The 25,320-nt window shown below is 37.3% G+C and overlaps 1 protein-coding gene across 2 annotated transcripts; it reads left to right on the top strand.

Annotated features, from left to right (window-relative positions):
• The first annotated feature begins 9,921 nt into the window (after positions 1–9,921).
• Positions 9,922–15,605, top strand: LOC127961783 (low choriolytic enzyme-like). Of its 2 annotated transcripts, none has more exons than XM_052561038.1 (9): positions 9,922–10,184; positions 10,316–10,346; positions 10,428–10,490; positions 10,639–10,791; positions 10,868–10,985; positions 11,351–11,529; positions 11,958–12,039; positions 12,806–12,927; positions 15,337–15,605. In XM_052561038.1, the coding sequence occupies exons 1-9, from the start codon at positions 10,116–10,118 to the stop codon at positions 15,339–15,341; spliced, it is 822 nt and encodes a 273-aa protein (XP_052416998.1). In that variant the 5' UTR covers positions 9,922–10,115; the 3' UTR covers positions 15,342–15,605. The 2 variants fall into 2 exon arrangements, with proteins under 2 accessions (XP_052416998.1, XP_052416997.1); XM_052561037.1 differs by lacking the exon at positions 15,337–15,605 and adding an exon at positions 13,284–13,550.
• The last annotated feature ends 9,715 nt before the right edge of the window (positions 15,606–25,320 follow it).

The following is a 25,320-nucleotide window of genomic DNA, read 5'->3' as shown; positions in this document are numbered from 1 at the left end:
GGGGCTCAACACTTCTGCTGTGCAACTGTCTGTTGGACTTTCTGACTGGAAGGCCTCAGGCAGTACGGGTCGGCAGCAACACATCCAGCACCATCACACTGAACACTGGGGCCCCCCAAGGATGTGTGCTGAGCCCCCTCCTCTTCACTCTGCTGACCCATGACTGCACACCGTCACACAGCTCCAACCTCTTTATTAAGTTTGCAGATGACACGACTGTGGTGGGTCTTATTAGCAACAAATATGAGACAAACTACAGGAGTGAGGTGAGCCGCCTGGCTGGGTGGTGCAGTAACAACAATCTCTCTCTGAATGTGGAGAAGACGAAGGAGATTGTTGTAGACTTCAGGAGAGAACACACTCAGCACGTTCCTCTGACCATCAACGGTGCAACTGTGGAGAGAGTGAGCAGCACCAAGTTCCTGTGTGTGCACATCACAGAGGACCTCTCCTGGAATGAAAACAGCAGCACTGGCCAAGAAATCACAACAATGTCTCTACTTCCTCTGCAAACTGAGAAGAGCCAGAGCCCCACCCCCCATCATGTACACCTTCTACAGAGGCACCATCGAGAGCATTCAGTCGAGCTGCATCACTGTGTGGTATGGCGCCTGCAACGCGTCCTGCCGAAAGACTCTGCAACGCATAGTGAGAGCAGCTGAGAAGATCATTGGTCTCTCTCTCTCCTCCCTCCAGGACATTTATGGAACACGTCTCACCCGCAAAGCCCTCTGCATCACAGGGGATCCCACCCACCCCTCACACAGCTTTTCCAGCCTGCTACCATCAGGGAGGAGACTGCGGAGTCTCCAGGCCAGGACCAGCAGACTGAAGGACAGCTTCATCCACCAGGCTGTCAGGAAGCTGAACTCCCTCCCGAACCTGCCCCCACTTCTTCCCCAGGCACCACTGAACTATGAACCCCCCCCCACACACACACTAATTATATGATGGCATGCACTAGTCACTTGTGCAGCATTGGTGTGCTCACTCACCGCTCACTACCTCATTCGGCATGGAACTGACGTCATTCCACTACCTCATCAGTCAGTTAAATAACTGCTCTTGGTCACTAGTCACTTTAATTAGACTTAATAAGATATTCTTAACAAGTGATTTTTTGCACTAAAAAATCTTTTAACTGCACTGTTGTTCACTTTATTGATTTGCACTATATCTGTCATTTACCTTGCGCTGCCTTATTTAACTTTATTTGTAACTTTATTTTTAATTTTATTATATGTCTTTTTTTTAATCATTCCCTTATTGTATAGTTGTATCTACATTTTACATTTGATCTAGTTATTTTTTAGGCTTTAATGTTAATGTTATCTGTATGCACCGGGGTCTGAGAGTAACGCAATTTCGATTCTCTGTATGTATGTACTGTACATGTGGAAATTGACAATAAAGCAGACTTGAACTTGAACTTCAATCCGCTCAGCTGTGTCACCTACTCACACACTTACACTCACACTTGGTCACTGGTTCGACACACTAGTTCACATACTCACACACACACACAGCTGTTCCCCATTTGTTCACTAGTATTTATGCTCCACACTCCCACCTCTCTGCCTGCCTGAATTAATGTTAATGTTATTGCTAATGTTCTTGCATTTCGGCTTGTTCCCGGTGATTCGTTTCTGTTTTGTTTTTGCCGTGTTGGCATTTTTGTTTCATTCTTATTAAAGTTAATCTTCCCTGCATCTTGGACCCTGACCTTGTTCTTTCCACGGCACTTTCGCTACCGCGCCGTGACAGGATACAGGCAGCAAACATGGGTCCAGCAGGCAGGTTCCTCGATGTCCGCCAGGGAGAGTGATGCATCGAGGACTATGCCTGGGACTTCGTGGGGGCGGCTCGGTTGTCGGTGACAGAAGACTTATCTTATGTTCTTCTTCTGGGCAGGACTGGCCGAGCCCTTTAAATCTTTCATGCCATACTGGCACCTAGACGCTGGAGGACTACATGAACCTGGCTCTGGAGTTGAGTGGCTCAGCCATCAGGGTGGGGGTGCCAACCCAGGAAGTTCCGGGGAGGCGGCCGAGCTCATGGATGTTCCCCTCTAGGCGGCTGGTGGCGCTCATGAGTTCCCCGTTCATGAGTCCGCGGTTGCGGCTGTCGAGTCCCCCAAGGAGGCAGCGGGTGCCGCTGTTGAGTCCCCCGAGGAGGCGGCGGGTTCCGCTTACGATTCACAGAGGCGGCGTTGTCTGCTCACGATCGTGGTTCTGCCCTTGTTTCCCACCCCACCATCTCTGCCTCAGTCCCCTGGTCTCCCTCCTGGACCTTGACCCCCCCCCCCCCCCCCCCCGAGACCAACGGCTTCCTCTCTGGGTGGGGGGGCCACTGGAACGTCTGGAATCCGTTCCTTATAGGGGGGGTCCTGTCATGAGTTCTATCCATTTTTGTGGGGGCTTCAGAAATGTTTGAATTTATATATACTGTTAACACAAGCATTTCTGTACTCTAAGTTATGACAATATTTGTTATTCCTTATGTTTTATCCATTTTCATCTAGAAACAAACAAAAACTTCCTGCACCAAATTTCAGTTGTAATTCAAAACATATTTATATTAGCTTGAGATCTAGAACTACACATCAGTTAACATAGATTAACCAATAGATATCCCTAAACCTCAAGTTTATATTACATGTCTCAATGATTCCTTTGTCCCGATGAAGGCTGTTTTTTTTAATGGATCCTTCATGGCCCAGACTATCTGAAAATTCATTGCATGCAAATGAGGTCAGTATTTATTTTTTTATTTTTATTTTTGAGAAAAAAGTATTGGGTTTTAGCTTATTCAGATATCTATGTCTATAAACAAATGTGGGAAAAAACTTGAAAACTGTTTAAATGTTAACATCTTAGTAGATGCAATTTTATAGAAAGAGTTTATACTTGTTATTATTTACATAAATTGACCAATATTTAGACAGGTTGTGGACCTTGTTCGTACTACTGGATACCACTTTCAGAAAAGTCAACAGCAGCCGTCACTTGCTACTAGATCACGATCAAGATATTGTTTACTGTAAGAAGATACATTTAAGTATAAATGACAAAATGTTGAGAAATGAAACTGATAGTTATATATATACACAAGCTCCCTTTTGAAATGATCTTTCACATTGTATGAATCATGCTTGGGAGAAATTAAATTTTCTCTTAATACTGATACCTGATTTGTTAACATTTATGCAGCTGCACAAACCAATGGAATTTCAGTCCACCAAAATGTGCATGTCTGACTGCCTATGCTCTGATAAGGGCCGTTTGATCAGAATCTTTATCCTTCAATGTGAAGATCATCTTTTGCTGACTCCAAAAAAAGAAGCCAATGATGTTGAGGATGGAGTGGTCAGTTTGCACTTATTTTTTTCAGTCTTGGCCAAGCTCGCTTCCCTACAGCAGAGCCTGAGCTCAGACAGCACTACCCTTTTCCTAAACCCCAGGATGGTCCCAGGAGTGTTGAGGGAAAGGCTGAGTCCCGCTGTGGTGAAACATCCTTCCAAGAAGGCTTGTGTGTGTCTCTCATTTTTTCTATATTTTCTATTTTTCCACTGCTGTAGTGGACAGAGCACTTCTCTTTACAATGACAAGAATGTCAGCCATGTTCCCATGCAGTGATCTGCTTCTCAACAGACTCGGACACCTCGCTGCCTGGCTTCATGTTGTGTTGAGTTCTGCAGATTATGGAATGAGGCTATTCACTCCAGTTGGTAATCACAAATAACTTTATCAGGGGTGTGATCAAAACCTTGGTCCAGGACAACAATGCTTACATTCTCTGATCTGAAGTATAGTGTTTGCTGGTGAAGAGTGCTGTGGAAACGCTCCCATTAGCAATCAACGAGTCAGGCTTCTACAGCCAATAATTTCCTGTTTCAAAGGAAGATGGTGGGCTTAGGCCCATCATTGATCTCAAACATCTGAACCACACCTTGATGAAGATGTTGACTTTGAAGCAAATCCTCATGCCTATTTGACCAGAAGACTGGGTCTTATCAGTGGATTCTGAAAGATGCTTTCTTTAATATTCAGATAGCCCCTTATCACAGACTGTTATCGAGAATTTTTGTTTGAATTGATTCTGAGCCCAAGGCATTCTAGATGACTGAGGAGCAGAGCTATTGCTCGTCCAACCAGGCTTATACTAGCCAGTCATTGAGATAATTCTGTCTCAGTGACAAGAGAGCCATGACCATTCACTTCGTAAAAGTGTGTGGAGTCAGGGACAGTCTGAATGGAAGGGCTGTATACTCTGAAGTTCTTGACTCGGCACAGCTATGTGCCTCCTCATGCCACAATGCTTACTGATAATTCAGTATTCAAAGTAGAGGTTTTTCTGCTGCATCTTCTCTGGTACACTCTCAGAAATAAAGGTACAGAAAAGACAAAAAAAAAAAAGGTACAAATGCTCGTCGCTGGGGCAGTACCGCCAAGGAGAACAAACTTGTACCATATTAATGGGTACAAAGAAGTACCCCTACAGTTTGTGCCTTTTAGGTACAAATATGTTCCTTTGAGGGTACAAATAGCTCATCGCTGGGGTGGTACCCCCGAGGTACAGCAATGGTACCCTTGTCATAGGTACAGAGTTGTACCCTCTTATACTGTACCTTTTGAGAGACAATTTGGTCCCTTAGCAATACATTTGTACCTTAATCCACTGGTACAAAAATGTACCCCATTAGATGGTACCAATTTGTTCTCATTAGGGGTACCACCCCAGCGACGATGCCATTGTACCTATAAAGTGACAAAAATGTTCTTGATAAAAAGAATGAGAGCAAAAGAAAGCAATGTTTTGTTTTCCCACAATCAATGATTTAAAAGATAAACTGTACAAATTAAAATACTGGAAAGAAAATAACGACAACACACCACAATCTTCGTTTGCAATAAACTTTAATAAACAAAGTTTTTCACATTTAAACAATTTTAATAGAGAATCACTTTATGAATGCATTACTTACTGCAGTGTAAGAACATAACATAATGCTTTATATTGACTAAAAAGCTACTGTGAGTGTTCATTGTATGCTTAAAGGATTATTTCACCCCAAAATGAAAATTTCCTAATAATTTACTCACCCAATGCCATCCAAGATATCCATGTCTTTCTTTCCTCAGTGGGAGAGAAATTATGTTTTTTGAGGAAAACATTTCTGGATTTTTCTTCTAACAATGGACTTCATTGGTTACCATCGTTTTAAAATCCAAATCGCTGCAGTTTCAAAAGTCTTTGAAGTGTTTAAATGGGCTGTATGTGATCACAGCTGAAGAAGCGGTTGTTGTCTAGCGAAACGAAAGGTAATAAAAAAAATATATAGAATTGATACTTTTTACCTTCAATAGTTCGGATTGAACTGATCAGCAAACGGACAGGGAACTACATCATCACGATGAAAGGTCACACCGGTGCCGGCAGAAGTTTACAATGCGACCGTGCACAGGATGATAGTTCAAATAGTATTGTTTGCTATTATATATATATATATATATATATATATATATATATATATATATATATATATACATATTATTAGTAATAGTATTCAGTGAATATGAATAACATTCTGATGAATATGAATAGTAGTTTAAATAGTATTGCCGGCGCTGGCATGACCTTTCAACATGATGACGTAGTTCCCTGTCCATTTGTCCATCAGCTCAATCTGAACTATTGAAGGTACTTTCACTAGATAACAACCTCTTCTTCAGCTGTGATCACATACAGCCCATTTAAACACTTCAAAGACTTTTGAAACTGCATCGATTTGGATTTTAAAACGATGGTAACCAATGAAGTCCATTGTTAGAAGAAAAATCCAGAAATGTTTTTATCAAAAAACATAATTATAAAAACAATATATGGATTTTTCGGTGTTTTCCTTGTTAAAAACCAACTTCCCCTACTCCTCCGCTACGAGTGAAAGAAAATATATTTCTGAGGAAAGTGTAGGAGCACATAACATATTAATGTCCATATAAATCAATCTAATGTTATAAAATAGATGTTTTAAATGAGGTAAAATGCTTAACTTACTTCTGGTCTCTCCCTTCTCTGAGCAGCCTCTGCGTCTGCACAGCAGTTAAATTCTGTGAGAGATGGTTAGGCTCGTTAGGCACGCACAGCATTTAAATATCATCATAAAGTAAAATTATCATATAAAATACATGTAAATGAGGTAAAAGACTTACTTATGGTGTTTTCCTTTGATAAAACCAAAGTCCCCGTCTTCTCCCCATCGTGAGTGAAAGAAAATATCTCTCTTGGGAAAAAGTTTTGGAAAACAGCACATAAATATCGCTATAAATCAATATACATATTTTAAATGAGATAAAAACACTTTAATTTTTTATTTTTAAATTTAACGTACTTACTCAGAATTCCCTCATAGAAAATAACTGACATCCTCGTCTGTTCCGCTTCGCGATTGAAAGGAAATGTCGTTGAGAAAAGTTTATGCGCACACAGCAAGTAAATATCGTTATAAAACGATATGATATTCTAAAACACATTCTATGAATAAGATTAAATACTTTATTTCGCTGTTTTCCATCCTCATATGCGCCACATCGCGAGCAAAGAAAATGGCGTCTGTGAAAAATATTTCAGATGGGTCAGGCGCGCGCACACAAGCACACGAGTCCCGGATGTGACTAATAACACTCAACAGTGTTAATAAAGGTAACTCTGTGTATTTATACCGCCAGAGGGGGCTGTTTACACTAGCTAGTGTTAATTCAACACCACAACTTTAACAGTTTACTCTAAAAGTACCAACACTAGGATTTCAAAACTGGAGATTTTACTGTGCAGAGGATTATTCAGCATACCACATTAACAAATTATGACAAAGGCTCTATCCGTCTTAGAAAAGGCACGCATAAGTAGCTGCTACCCCAGGGAATTTTGTACCCTCTAACTTGAAAAGTACTTCTTAGTACCCCACAGGAAGTGTACCCTTTGACTTGAATAAGGTACTTTATTGTACTCTACAGGATGTGTACCCAAAAGGTACTTCTAAGTAACCAATGGGAAGACGATAGGACCTTTAATGGTACATTTGTGAATGTTGTACCTTAACTATTACTTTATATGACAATGTACCTTTTCAAAGGGTACATATATGTACCTTTCACCATGCATATTTCATTGTGTACCCTTTTTCATTGGAAAGGTACTTTTTGGTAATCAGCTGGATACATGTTTGTTCCTTTGCTGGCACATTTGTGAAATTTGTACCTTAAAGTACTTAATTGTACCCTCACTGTACCTTTATTTCTGAGAGTGTACCACTGGGCCTGCTCCATAAACGTCCGCTTCAATACTGGCTGAAAGTCTGTGTCCAATCCCTTGCTTGGAATAAGGGATGGTGACCCATTGCTCTGCTCACTCTACTCCCTCAGGTCATCAGACAAATTAGGTAGGTCAGTTGCTCAGACCTTCTAGTGGCACCATTATGACAGAACCAGGTGTGGTTCCCTGAGCTGGTATAGTTGTCATTGGGAGCTCCTTGGCAAATCCTACTGTTAAAGAGTTGGATTCCCATGCTAAACATGGACAAAGTTTCAAAAATTAAGTTGTACGTTTGAAGGAGTATTTTTGTTCCAAAAATACCTCTTCCGGTTTGTCACAAGTTTCGGAAAGTTTTTTTCGAGTATGGGTCTGTGTGACGTTAGTTGGAGCAGAATTTCCTTATATGGGTCCTAAGGGCACTTCTCCTGGAAGAGCGCGTGCTCCCGTATAGCAGAGCACTGAGAGCAGAGACATTCACTGATCAGAGCGAGAGCGAAATGTCACAAAATAAGTGTTTTTTGGTTGCCAGGGCAAGATAACCCTGCACAGATTACCAAAAAAAAAAAACAGCATTAGGGGCCGTTCACATATCGCGTCTAAAAACGCGTGGAAAATGCTAAGCGCCACTTTTTCCTTTTTTCCAAAGCGCTCGGGCAGAAGCGTTCCTGAGGCGCCTGCCTTTGCTAAGCAACCATGACGTGCTCTCTCCATGAAAATGCGGAAATTTCAGCAAAGGATAAATGGATTTGCAGCACTAAAAATAGCTCGCAGTAGCTCTGCTACTAAATTTATTTCAAAATGGCAATCCATATACAGCTATGAACAGCTGTTCCTTCATCTTGGCTGAGTTTTCAACGTTGTTAAGGAAAAGGATAAAGCTGATTGGTTAGTTCTTGTCACATGACCCGCGGTGCGCTTGCGGCATTCTGAAAAGTTGAGATGTTTTTAACTCGATGTTCAAAAAAAAGCTTAAAAAAAAAAAAAAAAGACGACATAAAGTGGAACTTAGTCATTTTCCAAAACCGCTAAGCAAATATATACAGTTTCAATACATACCACATAGAGACGTCGTTGCTGATGCTTCGCTTGTTAAATTTCAGCTTCGGGATCTGATTCTAGATCATAAATATACGCTAAATCTGACTGTTAGCCATGGTTTGTTTTGGATGATGTTTTTTTCCTCACGGTAATGTCACAGCTTCCAAACGCTCTCAACGCAAAAGCTTACTCGCGCTCGTGATTCTTAAGCTCCGCCCACACGTCACGCCTCCAGGCGCTCGTGTTTTTCCGGGAAAAATCGGTACAGACTATCTTTCTCTTATAAATATAATAAAACTAAAGACTTTTTGGAGTTATGAAGGATGCAGTACTACTCTATAGGTACTCAAGATTAACAGGATATTGAGTGAAAATGAGCATTTCACCCCCCCTTTAATTTCTCACCCCTTGATGGGAGCTTTTGCAGCTCCCAGTGAATATAGCCAACACTGTTTTAGAAGCTAGAGCTCCATCTGTAAGATGCCTCTATGCCATCAAATGGTCTGTATTCTGACTGATGAGCAGTTGAAGATGAAGACCCATCTTTCTGTGATTTACAGTACAGACCAAAAGTTTGGACACACCTTCTCATTCAAAGAGTTTTCATTATTTTCATGACTATGAAAATTGTAGAGTCACACTGAAGGCATCAAGGGCTATTTGACCAAGAAGGAGAGTGATGGGGTGCTGCGCCAGATGACCTGGCCTCCACAGTCACCGGACCTGAACCCAATCGAAATGGTTTAGGGGTGAGCTGGACCACAGACAGAAGGCAAAAGGGCCAACAAGTGCTAAGCATCTCTCGGGGAACTCCTTCAAGACTGTGGGAAGACCATTTCAGGTGACTACCTCTTGAAGCTCATCAAGAGAAAGCCAAGAGTGTGCAAAGCAGTAATCAAAGCAAAAGGTGGCTACTTTGAAGAACCTAGAATATGACATATTTTCAGTTGTTTCACAGTTTTTTGTTATGTATATAATTCCATATATAACTTCACATGTGTTAATTCATAGTTCTGATGCCTTCAGTGTGAATCTACAATTTTCATTGTCGTGAAAATAAAGAAAACTCTTTGAATGAGAAGGTGTGTCCAAACTTTTGGTCTGTATATCTGTATATATATATATATATATATATATATATATATATATATATATATATATATATATATATATATATATATATATAAAAATAATCGCCTCTTCATTTTAAAACACTACCACACCCCAATGATTCACACCATATACATAATTTGTAATAAGAATAGCCAGTTCTTTGAAACATGACATCTTGTTTTTTTTTTTTTTTCAAAACTCTGGGAACCTAAAAAGAGAAACACTCTAATACTGTATGTGCTTTTTTTTTTTCAATTACATCTTGCTTGACCGCAGTCTAAAAAAATATCAATACATTTCAACACACACATACTCACATCTTATAACCAAAACCTATATTTATTTCTATCCATATAGGGTAATGTGTAACTTCTGAATACTTTGATTGGATGTCTGAGATATCTGGGCTGATATTGCTTGTATAAATATGAACAATCCTTCTTAATAAAGTTGAGAATGTTTTGGCAGTGCACTGACTCTGTTTCTGCTCATTTATTCTTCCAGGCCTGCACTGCAACAGAACACACTGGGGTTTGTGATAAAATAATAAATAATTGATAATCTAACAGTCACATAACAGAGAGAGTGAAGAATACGATCTAGATCCCAGCTCTGTTTGATCCAGAAAAGTTTCTCAGGAAGATCTCATCATGTACCTGTTGTTGGTGGTCGTCTCTCTTCTGTTTAACTCTGTTCCCTCTCAGAGTCGTCCTACTGAGGTAAGAACAGACAATAATATCTTAAATGAAAAAATATATCATCAGCAGTTTCCCATTTAGGGTTTGGTTTTTATTTTTCATTTTTTATGCCAAGAATATCTAATATACATGTGTTTAAAATTCATTAACAGGATTTATTCAAAAGGATCTCTGGGAAGACAGGTAAGATGCACAGAAAGAAAAATAATTGTAACTTGTAATTTTTACAGTGTTTAATTAATCATTTATTGATTCCTGTCTCAGGTAACATAACTAAGAAAAATGACATGCCAGTGTCAAATAAAATCCAGTCCAACAAACATGAAGGTAAGAGTATGAAAGCTATATCATTTGATAGTATAGGAACATCTTTGGTGTAGCAGTTAATGGCAAAATCCTTTTCATCCTATTTATTCAATTATATTATCAGTGTCAATAGACTGAATGATTTTGTGCATTATACTGTACCACACAGGACAGCAAGTGGATGGGCCCTTGATCACGTTCGGAGACATCGCCGTATCAACAGGGTTCAAGAATGCAGATCCGTGCACAGCTCGTGGATGCAAATGGGAGAGAAGCACGGATGGATTCGTCTATGTGCCCTACATGATCTCCAACCAGTACTGTAAGTGACGGTCACTACTTCTGATATTATCTCATCGGTGTCACATGATCTTTTTAATAGTTTACCCCTGCCACAGCTCCAAATGAACTACAAGTGATTAAACAAGGCTTGCAGTCCTTTGCGGATGTGTCCTGCATTCGATTCGTACCACATGAAGGGCAGAGGCACTTTCTCTACATAATGTCTGATTCTGGGTAAATCTTCTAATTTAGGACTCCTTTCTGTCCCATTTCTTTGTATATCAAACGTGATCAGATGTGCTAAAACATTAGTCGCATTTAAATCTAGACTCAAGACTAATTTATATAAAATCATTTTCTATTTTTAACTTTTTAAAATTCATTTTTAAATTAGTAAATTTTTATCATTTCCAAAGTTTTAAAATAGCTTGCTTTTATTTTTGTTATTATTTTTCTTCATGATTATTTTACTTCCTTTTATGTAAAGAATTTTGAATAACCACTGTGCATGAAAGGTGCTATATAAATAAACTTTCCTTGCCTTGCCTATGTAATAAATGTGCTTTACCAATTGCTGATGTGTTATGTGTGATCCACAGTTGCTATTCATATCTGGGGCGCCAAAGTGAAGGACAGGTTGTTTCTCTCCAGCGTCATGGGTGTGTCTATCACCAAATTGTTCAACATGAGCTCCTTCATGCCCTCGGGTTCCATCATGAACAGAACCGCAGCGACCGCAACAAACACATCAAAATCCTTTTTAAGAACATCATACCTGGTATTTTTCTTAAGAAAAAACATGATTAAATGGTTACAATTTGTTTTAGACAATATATATCTACTAGCTCTCAACAGAGTGTTGGTAGAGTATCAGCAGACTAGTAGGGTTAGGTTAGGGTTAGGGTTAGAATAAGTTAAAACATACTTGCAAATTTACTGATAGTAGAAAGTCTGTTGGGCCACCATCTCAATAAAGAGATCTGAGAGTAAGTTGACGTAGAGGCAACATTAGTTATTGTCAACTGAATATTCAAAAGTGACCATCAAAATCAAGTGTTACCAATAGAACAAAGAATAAGAAAATAAAAACGCATAGTTCATGGCATGTTACATCTAGTCACAATAATTGCAGTCTAGATTAAATTCACTGTGTATTTACCTGCTTTACATTTATAGTGTTTAACACTTTTCTTTGCACTGTAACAGCACAGCAGCATAATTTCAAGAAAACAAAAACCAATAATCTGGCAACCCCCTATGACTACAACTCTGTGATGCACTATTCAAGGTAAGTGTTCTTCAGTGTTTGGGCTAGTTACTTAAAGAATGTAATATAGGCCTATTATTCATTACTATTCAAGTAAAACATTTACATTCAAGTAAAAGTGTTGTATTAATTGCATTAATTGTCATGCGTAGCTTGAAGCTAATTGTATTTTTTTTCCGTTACCCATATACGATTATATTTCATTGTATTTTATCAAATCACAGAAGTTTGTTTGAAACTGTTTAGTTTTAATAATTGTGATATAATGTACCACATGCTGATCAGTGAGATGTGGGTGGGATGTAATGTCTGAGAAAAGTAAAGCTACAACTTCCACAGTAGTGATCAAATCACCTTTTTTTCCTGACAAAATCAATATAATGCAATATTTCTATCTAATGAATGCAAGCTTTTCCATATTCCAAGCTGCACTGGGGACATCACATGTATGTGCGAATCAGGAAAATTATGATGATAAATCTACTAATTATTTGATTGTTGGATTTTAAATCAGTGGGGTTAAGGCATCAAAAGTTGTTTATGGATGATAACTAATATTATTACTAAAACCTTATTAGTAATTAGTTACACTTCTAGTTACTGTAAAAAGTAATATTATTACAATAAGTTACTAGTTACTCCTCAACAATGGTGTTCTTGTAGCTCAGTGCAAATTTGTATTTATTTTATTTTATTTTATTTATTTGTTAAAAAATAATTGGGTGTGCAGCATGCTAAAACATAATCATCAGAGTTTACAGTTGTTTCTTTATCTGTGTGGTTTCAGGTATGCTTTCTCCAAGAACAATGAGCCAACCATGATTCCCATTCCTGATAGGAACGCTGTGATTGGGGAAGCTCAAGAAATGAGCCCCAATGACATCCTGCGCATTAACAGACTCTACTGCAGTACGTTAAGACTTTACTGCTATTTGATTTAAAACAGCATCTTGTGATTCTTTGCTGAACCCCACCTTAGACCACCATGAATTTACACACAGTCCCAGGGTGTTTTATGCTGGTTAGTAGATGTGCCGCTACACCCATGCTGTTCACTAGTAGTACTTACCTTGTCTACCAGAATATTGTTATTTGTTTATTTTTTGGTCTTCTTGCTTGACCAGGGTAATCTTGCAGGACTAAAAAAAGTGGGCTGGTGGTCTTTACAGTGGGATTTATAATTGTTGTAACTCTTATGACAACAACATCTAGTTTGTCTTTTCATGTTCAATGTTTATTACCGTTTTATTTATTTTTTTTCTTAGGTTGAAGTGCTACCAGGCTGCAGGAAGGATGTGTTTGCTGATATTATTAATCTTTTCATCTTAGCATTCATCATTCACATATCATATCATGTCTTTTTTCCACATCACAGTTCCAAAGGATTTTTTGCTTAAAAAAATTAAACAGCTTTTTGAAATCAGACACCTCTTAGTACACATTCAGTATCAGAGGCTTGTGAAAAACCAACAAAAGGTGCATATATTGTACAATTAAAATGCTTTTTAAAGGGGTCCTATTATCTTTTTCTTTTGTTCTTTTTTCTTTTTTTTTTTACTTTTTCAACATCAGTTAAGTAGTTTTTTTTTATTACAAAATGTTTCACGTATAATATTCTATCAAATTGTGTACCGGCATAAAATTAGTAAACATGAAGTTTTGTAACATGAAGTATTATATATGATGTACATTTAGGATAACATTCACAACATAGATGAAAAAAAAAAATGGCAACAGCAAAATGAAGGTAGAGTCAACATAAAAAGGAGGAATTTAGTTCTCCATAAATGTCCATAGTTCTAATAGTTCTAATAGTTCTAAGTTATATGTTATATATATAATTTAACATATATACATATAAAAGAATAAATCATTAAGAAATATGTAAAATGTGAGTTATTATAAGTAAAAAGTAAAAAGAGTAAAAAATCAACTTCCAGTTAAAGGGGTCATATGATGCAATTTCAAGTTTTCCTTTTTCTTTGAAGTGTTACAAGCTGTTGGTGAATAGACAAGATCCCTAAAGTTGCAAAGACTAAAGTCCCAAACGGGTCATTCTCACGAAACAGTTGAAACGCCATGTCACTAGTGATTTTAGATATTAAAAATGCAATTTAGTAATATATAAAAACACCATAATAAAGACAATACTGTTCTCTACCTTGCACAAAGAGTAATTTCAACATAGGAATTAATTATTTTTGCATTTTATTGCATTTTCTGCTGAAATTCTCATTACCGTAATGCGTCCAGCTGTATCTTAACTTATGTTATGTTGTAATTTAAACAAATTACAATTAAAATATTCTGAAAAAAGTAAATGGATATTCTTCTATCATTTTTCACATGACAGAAAAATGACAGACTGAATATTCATGTATAATAATAATGATACAATAGTGGAAATATAAAGTGTCCATGACTAATGTTCTCATCCTCCGCAATATTTTTTGAGGGTCATTTACGCACACAATTTTTTAAAATATAAATCTTGATTTTAAATTATGCAACACATGAGGCAGAACCTTCGAAATACCAACAAGGTAGGCAGATATATTGTTCCAGTTAAAAGTGTAAAATTCTCTTGTCAGAATGTGTACACGACAAATTGGTTATCATTTCTATAAGTGTAATGATTTTTATACTTAGCAACAGAACTTTGTGTGTGTGTGTGTCTGTGTGTTCACTGCTGTGTGTGTGCACTTTGGATGGGTTAAATGCAGAGCACAAATTCTGAGTATGGGTCCGAAATGCACGCACGCACGCACGCACGCACGCACGCACACACACACACACACACACACACACACACACACACACACACACACACACACACACACACACACACAGCAGTGGGCAGCCATTTATGCTGCAGCGCCCATTCCTGATAGGAACGCTGTGATTGGGGAAGCTCAAGAAATGAGCCCCAATGACATCCTGCGCATTAACAGACTCTACTGCAGTATGTTAAGACTTTACTGCTATTTGATTTAAAACAGCATCTTGTGATTCTTTGCTGAACCCCACCTTAGACCACCATGAATTTACACACAGTCCCAGGGTGTTTTATGCTGGTTAGTAGATGTGCCGCTACACCCATGCTGTTCACTAGTAGTACTTACCTGGTCTACCAGAATATTGTTATTTGTTTATTTTTTGGTCTTCTTGCTTGACCAGGGTAATCTTGCAGGACTAAAAAAAGTGGGCTGGTGGTCTTTACAGTGGGATTTATAATTGTTGTAACTCTTATGACAACAACATCTAGTTTGTCTTTTCATGTTCAATGTTTATTACCGTTTTATTTATTTTTTTTCTTAGGTTGAAGTGCTACCAGGCTGCAGGAAGGATGTGTTTGCTGATATTATTAATCTTTTCATCTTAGCATTCATCATTCACATATCATATCATGTCTTTTTTCCACATCACAGTTCCAAAGGATTTTTTGCTTAAAAAAATTAAACAGCTTTTTGAAATCAGACACCTCTTAGTACACATTCAGTATCAGAGGCTTGTGAAAAACCAACAAAAGGTGCATATATTGTACAATTAAAATGCTTTTTAAAGGGGTCCTATTATCTTTTTCTTTTGTTCTTTTTTCTTTTTTTTTTTACTTTTTCAACATCAGTTAAGTAGTTTTTTTTTATTACAAAATGTTTCACGTATAATATTCTATCAAATTGTGTACCGGCATAAAATTAGTAAACATGAAGTTTTGTAACATGAAGTATTATATATGATGTACATTTAGGATAACATTCACAACATAGATGAAAAAAAAAAATGGCAACAGCAAAATGAAGGTAGAGTCAACATAAAAAGGAGGAATTTAGTTCTCCATAAATGTCCATAGTTCTAATAGTTCTAATAGTTCTAAGTTATATGTTATATATATAATTTAACATATATACATATAAAAGAATAAATCATTAAGAAATATGTAAAATGTGAGTTATTATAAGTAAAAAGTAAAAAGAGTAAAAAATCAACTTCCAGTTAAAGGGGTCATATGATGCAATTTCAAGTTTTCCTTTTTCTTTGAAGTGTTACAAGCTGTTGGTGAATAGACAAGATCCCTAAAGTTGCAAAGACTAAAGTCCCAAACGGGTCATTCTCACGAAACAGTTGAAACGCCATGTCACTAGTGATTTTAGATATTAAAAATGCAATTTAGTAATATATAAAAACACCATAATAAAGACAATACTGTTCTCTACCTTGCACAAAGAGTAATTTCAACATAGGAATTAATTATTTTTGCATTTTATTGCATTTTCTGCTGAAATTCTCATTACCGTAATGCGTCCAGCTGTATCTTAACTTATGTTATGTTGTAATTTAAACAAATTACAATTAAAATATTCTGAAAAAAGTAAATGGATATTCTTCTATCATTTTTCACATGACAGAAAAATGACAGACTGAATATTCATGTATAATAATAATGATACAATAGTGGAAATATAAAGTGTCCATGACTAATGTTCTCATCCTCCGCAATATTTTTTGAGGGTCATTTACGCACACAATTTTTTAAAATATAAATCTTGATTTTAAATTATGCAACACATGAGGCAGAACCTTCGAAATACCAACAAGGTAGGCAGATATATTGTTCCAGTTAAAAGTGTAAAATTCTCTTGTCAGAATGTGTACACGACAAATTGGTTATCATTTCTATAAGTGTAATGATTTTTATACTTAGCAACAGAACTTTGTGTGTGTGTGTGTCTGTGTGTTCACTGCTGTGTGTGTGCACTTTGGATGGGTTAAATGCAGAGCACAAATTCTGAGTATGGGTCCGAAATGCACGCACGCACGCACGCACGCACGCACACACACACACACACACACAGCAGTGGGCAGCCATTTATGCTGCAGCGCCCGGGGAGCAGTTGGGGGTTCGATGCCTTGCTCAAGGGCACCTAAGTCGTGGTGTTGAAGGTGGAGAGAGAACTGTACATGCACTCCCCCCACCCACAATTCCGTCCGGCCCGAGACGAGAACTCACAACCCTTCGATTGGGAGTCCAACCCTCTAACCATTAGGCCACGACTTCCCCAAAGAGATCCAGTGTTCCCGCCCAGTTGTGGAGTTAGTTGTGGAGATGTGGAGTTAGGAGCAACATTTAGTTTCATTTAAAATATTTTGTAAAAATGGCCCCTGGTGTTTATACCCTATCTTATCTAGTTATGAAGCACTGCAGAATAATTTATGCCAATATTATCTAATTTATTTTCTACATTAAATATTATTTGTTTGACTATACCACATACTTAATATGCCTATTATCATTACCGAAATCATGAACCTCATTTTCGTAACCTATGTATCATTACCGCAACATGTGTTCTTTTAAGATGTATTTAAAAAATTGAAAAATAGTAATCTGCTTTTAAATGTATGTGCAGAATCTATACATTATGTTCTTTCAGGTTTGCAACATCATTTTGAAAATATTTCAGTTTTTACTGAAAAAAAAATAAAAAATAGGCTGCAAAATGCAGAAGGTGTTGCGGTAATGAGAGAAATAATTGAAAATCACATAAAAATGTTATTATAAAAATATATTTTATTCCAGAGTTTCAAGTAACTGTGCATGACTGTTAATAAACCATTTAAAAAAATGTGGAAATGTATTTTTTCCCCACATCACTGGACTTTTCAGAGTGTTACGGTAATGAGATTTTTAAGGACATGTTTTGGAAAATATGTTCAAAAATTTGTTAAATTGTCAGTAAAACTTTTTTAAATTTATGGTCACTGACACTTCAGACCCGGCTCTTAATGCTTAAAAAGAAAATTTGTTGATACAAATTTTTTTTTAAATGTCATATATGAAATCTTTGAAACTACGATTTCATGAGAATCACCCACACCCAAAGAGATATTCTTTATAAAAGTTAAGACTCATCGCTAAAAATGTGTGTTTCAGAAAGGCGGGGCATAGCGGAACAACAATAATGAACAATTTTTTTAACCTTAAACTGCATAAACACATTACGTTACACAAAAAAAACAAAAAAAAAAACACTATATGACCCCTTTAATATTCTCAAAATGGTATTTATTAGCAATTATATATTTGGATCACAAACATCTCTTTGAGTATCATTTATGGAGGAAAAAATTAGCTCTAACTCTGTTCACAGTATAGTGTTTTTTTTTTTATTAATATTTTCCACAATGTTCAACATTTTGGTGGGGACTTCAGAAATGTTTTTAATTTATATATACTGTTAACACTAGCATTTCTGTTCTCTAAGTTATGAAAATGTTTGTTATTCCTTATGTTTTATCCATTTTCATCTAGAATAAACAAAAACGTCCTGCACCAAATTCCAATTGTTTTCAAAACATATTGATATTAGCTTGAGATCTAGGAATACACATCAGTTAACCTAGATTAACCAATAGATATCCCTAAACCTCAAGTTTATATTACATGTCTCAATGATTCCTTTGTCCCATTGAAGGAGGCTGTTTTTTCTAAATAGATCATTCATGACTCAGATCTCAAAATTCATTGCATGCAAATGTAGTCAGGATTTTTTTTGAGAGAGAAATCACTGGATTACACTTCTAAATGTAAATATTGGGATTTAGCTTATTCAGATATCTATATAAACAAATGTGGAAATTTTTTAAAAAAACTTTAAAACTGTTAATGTTAAACAGTTAATGTTAATGTTAAATGTTAAATGCAGTTTAAATCTTAATAAGATGCAATTTTATAGAAAGAGTTTATAATTGTTATTATTTACATAAATTGACCAATATTTAGACAGGTTGTGGACCTTGTTCATACTGCTGAATACCACTTTGAATACCAAGCGTTAATTTATCACTCTGTGTGTGGAGATATATAAGCACTGAAGTGGTGTTAACGTTAATGAGATAATTAGGTGATTAACTGAGTGATGGTTGGCCATTCTTGAAGACACCTGATGTTAACAAGCAGAATCACTAAAGGAGAAAATCACAATTTGCATTTCACCCTTATAGGGGTCAGTGTTTGCATTAGTTGACTTTTTAAACATTAAATTTTGATTACTGAGTTATGATAAACAGAAAAGACAAGACCAAAAGTCAATGACTTGAGTTGTTTGACCTGAATTTCTGAGCTCTTTAAGAATCTATTCTCTGAGTTACAGTATGTTGTCTCTATTTAGTTTCATCGGGCGCACGCGCCTGGACCTAAGTTAACTTCCGGTCTGTGTTGTGCATATCGGTCTGGCTGCGGTGCCATCTACAAACGCAGTTAAAGTCAAGGTAATGAGTAGACTGAAGTTGGGCTCAGGTGGCTGTGCTGCGGGATGTGTTTCCCATACATTTATTTATTTTTGGAGACTCGCAACAATTTTAAAACTGATCGATTTTCAAAAAGGCTTCGTTAAATAAACATGAGTAACGTAACGTTACGTAACGTACTGCACGTTTAATAATAATAATTCCTTACATTTATGTTTAAATATCAAAACGAGGCACGGGTGTTTTTATATCGCTGTATTTCTGAAATAAGACTTGCATGTTATATGCGTGATAAAGCAGCGTGTGAGCGTACCAGCTCTGCTTTGTTTACAGCTGTTACTGGGGAAACCTCTATTTCTCACGCTTTATGTCTATGCTTTAAAACATCTCCTGCTGTCAAATAATGAATTAGCATTTTCATTAAGTCTGCCTGATCCACACAGAAAACACATTTTGTTTGTTATCAAAAAATATCTACTCTAGAGGGACTTGGCTGTTGTTATTGATTCTATTTGGAGTCTACCGGAAGTTAAGTTAGGTCCACAAAAGCGCTCACGCGCCTTAACGTTTGTTTATGTTGATGCCGTTGAAACCGTCTATTGGTTACAACAGCCTTGTGATTCCACAGTGATAGTTTCTGTATTTTCTATATATTTTGTAAGTTTTTTTCTTTTTGCAAGCTGTTCTGATTTTTTTTTTTTTTTTTTTTTGTTTAGGCAGATACAGACATCAATAATCAGCATATGAATCTCAACAACGGTGACAATATTCAGATAAATAGATCAACTCTGTCCAGGGCTCAGACCGGCCCACCACAATCGGTCCAACATAACCAACCAGTACACCATCCTTGTGGTCCCTGTATATATTCATATCTACTGTTCCATTCCCAAAAACCCCTACAAAGCTGAGAACTAAGTGCCATGGACAAGTGTCCCAGAGCAAGTGGACCAGTGTACTCATTCTCTCTTGACTGACTCCCTGGTGATCAAAGGTGCCCTTCTCCACTGCTAACTCAACCTGGCTTGACTATACATAAGGACAAAGAGAGAGATGATTACAATTATTTGGAAGAGTTATTAAAAGTACGCTTAGTAAGGATCCATTTTGGTTATATAGTCCTGTATTCTTGAAGAGCAGGATTTCTAGATGAAGCTAGTTAATCCTTTAGAACACAATAGAATGTGGATGTAGAATACTGCTAATTCTAAAAAAAATTTTTTTTCAATTTACCAGACAGCAGAAAAACTAGTTTACAATTGCAAGTATAGGCTACTTTGTTTTAAAGAGCACAAACCCCTCTTTAATATGACACCAAACAACATTTAGCTCTCATTGTTGAGATACTTCCCATAAAAAAAGAAAAATAAACTATACTACCAAATTACTCTCACAAAACATCCTTATAATATATATGATATTCAAATTACTTACTCACAAATTCATTAGAAACATGAGAAAATATCTACTTTGTTGAATATACAGCTTTCAAAATTCAAGGTGGGTTTTAATCCCCAAATATCATGCGTTAGCTACTTCTCTCCCGACGTGTAACTCGTCGTTGGCGCTTTGATGCAGCCATTTTGAGTAATAATTAAAAATAATCAAATGGCATCATTTAAGTTTTCTAGAGAAGGGCCGTATGTCCATTATGGGTTTAAAGGGTTAACATTAAAATAGTCAGTCGAAGTTGCAATTGAATAAGTTAACTCTGCTAACCTAGCTACAAAAACAATGCAAAATAGCTTATGCTGTGTTATTTGACTTTAGCTGACTGAGTAGCTAGTGTAGTAGGTAAAAATCTGACAGACTTTATAATAGCGACAACGATTATGTTATCTTATAATAATAGTCATTAATTTATGTAACGTTAAATCATCACACTATCCTCCTCCACCCGCCCTGATTAACACTCCCTTCCTGTTAATCATGTAACTACAGTACCATGCTTACCATTTCTATTACACTCTCCTGCTCAGTCTGTCCCTCCTTGACATCACTATCAGACACCTGCACCGCCGTGGCTAGTCACCTCCATGTGCTATATTCACCTGTTCTTGCAAAATGTCGTCAGGTACTGTAGGCTTGGAAACTGAAGCTACAGCACTAAACATGTCGGTTATTTTTGCACATGTTGAGGCATCAACATCTAGAATTTTTATTTTTTTGGCCCGCAACTTCTCCGCACCCCCCATTGCGCTATTTTGTTTCTGCACTGAGCCACTGACTGCATCTGACACAAGAAATGGAGGGGGAGGGGTGGAGCCTGTTAAGAGATGATTGGGCCAGTCCAGTGTCAGTATGGAAAATTAACCAATGGGCCGCTGTCCCTGCTTTATGGGCCATTCGTTGTCCAATAAAAAAAAAAAATATATATATAATATATTATATCAACCGGCCCCCAAGTGCGTCGGCCCACCGGGCTTTTGCCCGGTATGCCAGATTACCAGTCCAGCCCTGACTCTGTCACATAAAAAAGCAAAAATAAAAGAATATAGTAAGAATCAAAGAGATTGCAAAGATAATTCAGCTCATAATTTATTCAAGCCGCAATGCATGATGGGAGCCATGGCTGAGTTTTTATTGGCTACAACATGCTTTTTTGATGGTCACTGTTGTACTCTCGCATAGCCAGACCTTCAGACTGACAGGTGTAGGTCTGGAATCTATGGCTATCATTGGCTTAGGTCCACCTATGAGGACGTTTGACCGACTTGTCAAACAACTAATCACAGTTTGTTAAGTACAGCGTCATGTTTTGGGGCATGGAAATGTCACCACAATAACAGAACGGTGTGTAAAATTCTTGGATGCATTTTGAAGATTCTATATGGCGAACTTTAAATATTTGACATACTTTTAAATATCCAGCGTTTAGTTGATCCTGATAAGCGCTCGTCATCACAGTTGTAAAGATGGTGGTTTTCTTCTTTCGTGAGGGGGTTTGGCACCACAGCATTTTTGTTTCCAGGCAGAACGTTAAAGAACGCGACACACACGTCTCCCAGAAATCCTGTATAATTCAACCAATCTGATGGCAACTTCAACATTCCTGAAGTGTTTCCACGTTTGTGTCCTATATGCATCAGATGTTAACCAACGCTCCGTGGGCTTGAAGTCTGAGGCTGAGACTACCATTGTTGTCATTCTCATGCTGGTTCTTGATATTTGTGTGTCTGAATAACTAAAGACTTATTTATATCAAAGTAACTTTTAAAACATCTCTCTGATTATGACAGCTCTTGTATTTTTCAGCTTGTTGAAGAAATCAATAAAGAAATCCTAATTCAGGTCACACATGTGGTGTTTATTAGATCAAAACATAATCATCACCACATCCTTTCCTCTATAACTCAGTTACGAACCCCCCAAAAAATCTAATATTAACAATTTAAGGGTCAAAATAGAAAATAGAATTTTTGATTTTCTTCTTTGGTGATTCTGCTTAACATCAGATGTCTTTAAGAATGGCCAATCATCACTCAGTTAATTGCCTAATTAAATTGATAGGTAAAAATTGATAGCCTGAATGCACTGTAAGTTGCTTTGGATAAAAGCTTCTGCTAAATGCATAAATTTAATTTTTAATTTAATTATCTCATTAACTTCCACACTGCTTCAGTGTTTATATAAGCCCACATTCAGTGTGTTAAATTAATACTGGGAATTTTGCTGTGTAAAGTTTGGTCTGAACTTTGCAATTCAACTTAAAATCATTTAATGTCCAAGTTGTCCAAATTAATATTTTTACAGAGATGTTAGACACAAAAAGTATTGTCTTCTTTTCTGTGTAGTTTCTGTGAGGCATATTTCCATATTTGGACATCCCACATGCTTGCACACACATATGAGAGAAAACGGATCCATCACCCACAACCACAGAACTGAAATACTCAGATGACACAGCCATCCTCCCTCTGCTTACAGACAACGACTCTACACTGGATTATTATTATTACTTTGTTCAGTTGAATGAGGATAATTATCTTTATCTTAATGTCACCAAAACAAAATAACTAATAATCAGCTCTGCTTCACCTCAGCATTCTATCCTTATTAACAACCAATTGGTAGAAACTAGAAACAGTTGATAATTTTAAATATGTTGGGGTTACACTGAACCATCAACTTACTTTATGATCAGCACATCAGTGATATTCAGAAAAGGAGCCATCAGAATGTCAGTTATCAGTAAAGTAAAATTACTTTATTTTGCCCCTCATCTTCTTTTGCTGCTGAGTACGATTCAGTCTAATCTTTTATACAGCTCTACCCATTTCTTTGGCATGTTATTGGATAAGAAAAAGGTCAAACCCATACGTATAACTACCATAGCTTCCAAAACAATTGCTCTTTCCACGTAAGATTTGACAGAATTAAATAATAGGGCCATTAAACGTATGGTGACTTCAACTGAACAGAACATTAAGCATCCATTAAATTGGCACCCTATTTCCTTCAGGATGTAGATACAGGGTACTTATAGATGCCCTGCACAAAAGGCCTCGCTGAATAGGCCAGGATGCAGGCAACGATATACGGCGGACTTTGCTAACATAGTTTTTTGACATCTAGATTTTTGACATGATGTTGTGTCATGTTGACACTGTCTGTGGAATGGAATGCTGCTGTAAAGAAGAATTTCTCTAAATGGATAATAAAGTTTAAAGTCTAAAGATGTATGGTCGTAACAGTATAGAAACTTCATAATCATCAGGAAGAAAGAGGCAGGAACCGGTGGACAATCAAACAAAACTTTAATAATAAAATAAACACAAAACGACGACTGCCATGCACAAACAAAACCAAAACACAAACTAAAGCCAAGGCCTGGTCCTCTCTTGTCATTCACTGTTGTTGCTCCTCTTTTGTATCCTTATTTTGTATCTCCTCCGTGGGACTCGAGACCGGTGAGTGGAGCAGGTGTCACTCATTTCCCAATAACTCCACCGGCCTCGCTCTATTCCTACGGCTCTCGGCCCCGCCCCACTCGTCACAATGATGTACTGTAAGATAAAGTATAAATGACAAAATATTGAGAAATTAGACTGAATTAGACTGAGTTATATATACACAAGTTCCCTTTTGGAATGATCTTTCATATTGTGTGAATCATGCTTGGGGGAAATTATATTTTTTTCTTAATACTGAAACCTGATTTGTTAACATTTATGCAGCTGCACAAACCAATGGAATTTCAGTCCACCAAAATGTGCATGTCTGACTGCCTATGCTCTGATAAGGGCCGTTTGATCAGAATCTTTATCCTTCAATGTGAAGATCATCTTCTGCTGACTCCAAAAAAAGAAGCCAATGATGTTGAGGATGGAGTGGTCAGTTTGCACTTATTTTTTTCAGTCTTGGCCAAGCTCGCTTCCCTACAGCAGAGCCTGAGCTCAGACAGCACTACCCTTTTCCTAAACCCCAGGATGGTCCCAGGAGTGTTGAGGGAAAGGCTGTGTCCCGCTGTGGTGAAACATCCTTCCAAGAAGGCTTGTGTGTGTCTCTCATCTTTTCTATATTTTCTATTTTTCCACTGCTGTAGTGGACAGAGCACTTCTCTTTACAATGACAAGAATGTCAGCCCATGTTCCCATCCAGTGATCTGCTTCTCAACAGACTCGGACACCTCGCTGCCTGGCTTCATGTTGTGTTGAGTTCTGCAGATTATGGAATGAGGCTATTCACTCCAATTGGTAATCACAAATAACTTTATCAGGGGTGTGATCAAAACCTTGGTCCAGGACAACAATGCTTACATTCTCTGATCTGAAGTAAAGTGTTTGCTGGTGAAGAGTGCTGTGGAAATGCTCCCATTAGCAATCAACAAGTCAGGCTTCTACAGCCAATAATTCCCTGTTTCAAAGGAAGATGGTGGGCTCAGGCCCATCATTGAGCTCAAACATCTGAACCACACCTTGATGAAGATGTTGACTTTGAAGCAAATCTGGCACACATATTTGCCCAGAAGACTTCTTATCAGTGGATCTGAAAGATGCTTACTTAAATATTCAAAGGAGGAGGAGATCGGAAGGATATAAGAGGAGCAACGAC

Source organism: Carassius gibelio, chromosome B7, assembly GCF_023724105.1.
Source record: "Carassius gibelio isolate Cgi1373 ecotype wild population from Czech Republic chromosome B7, carGib1.2-hapl.c, whole genome shotgun sequence".
In the NCBI taxonomy this organism is placed as follows: domain Eukaryota; kingdom Metazoa; phylum Chordata; class Actinopteri; order Cypriniformes; family Cyprinidae; genus Carassius; species Carassius gibelio.
This window is presented reverse-complemented; position numbering and strand designations above follow the sequence as displayed.

Coding starts and splice junctions, on each gene's coding strand:
- LOC127961783 (XM_052561038.1), top strand. CDS start 10,116: ATGTACCTGTTGTTGGTGGTCGTCTCTCTTCTGTTTAACTCTGTTCCC. Junction 10,185..10,315: donor CTCAGAGTCGTCCTACTGAG/GTAAGAACAGAC, acceptor ATTCATTAACAG/GATTTATTCAAAAGGATCTC. Junction 12,040..12,805: donor TCTGTGATGCACTATTCAAG/GTAAGTGTTCTT, acceptor GTGTGGTTTCAG/GTATGCTTTCTCCAAGAACA.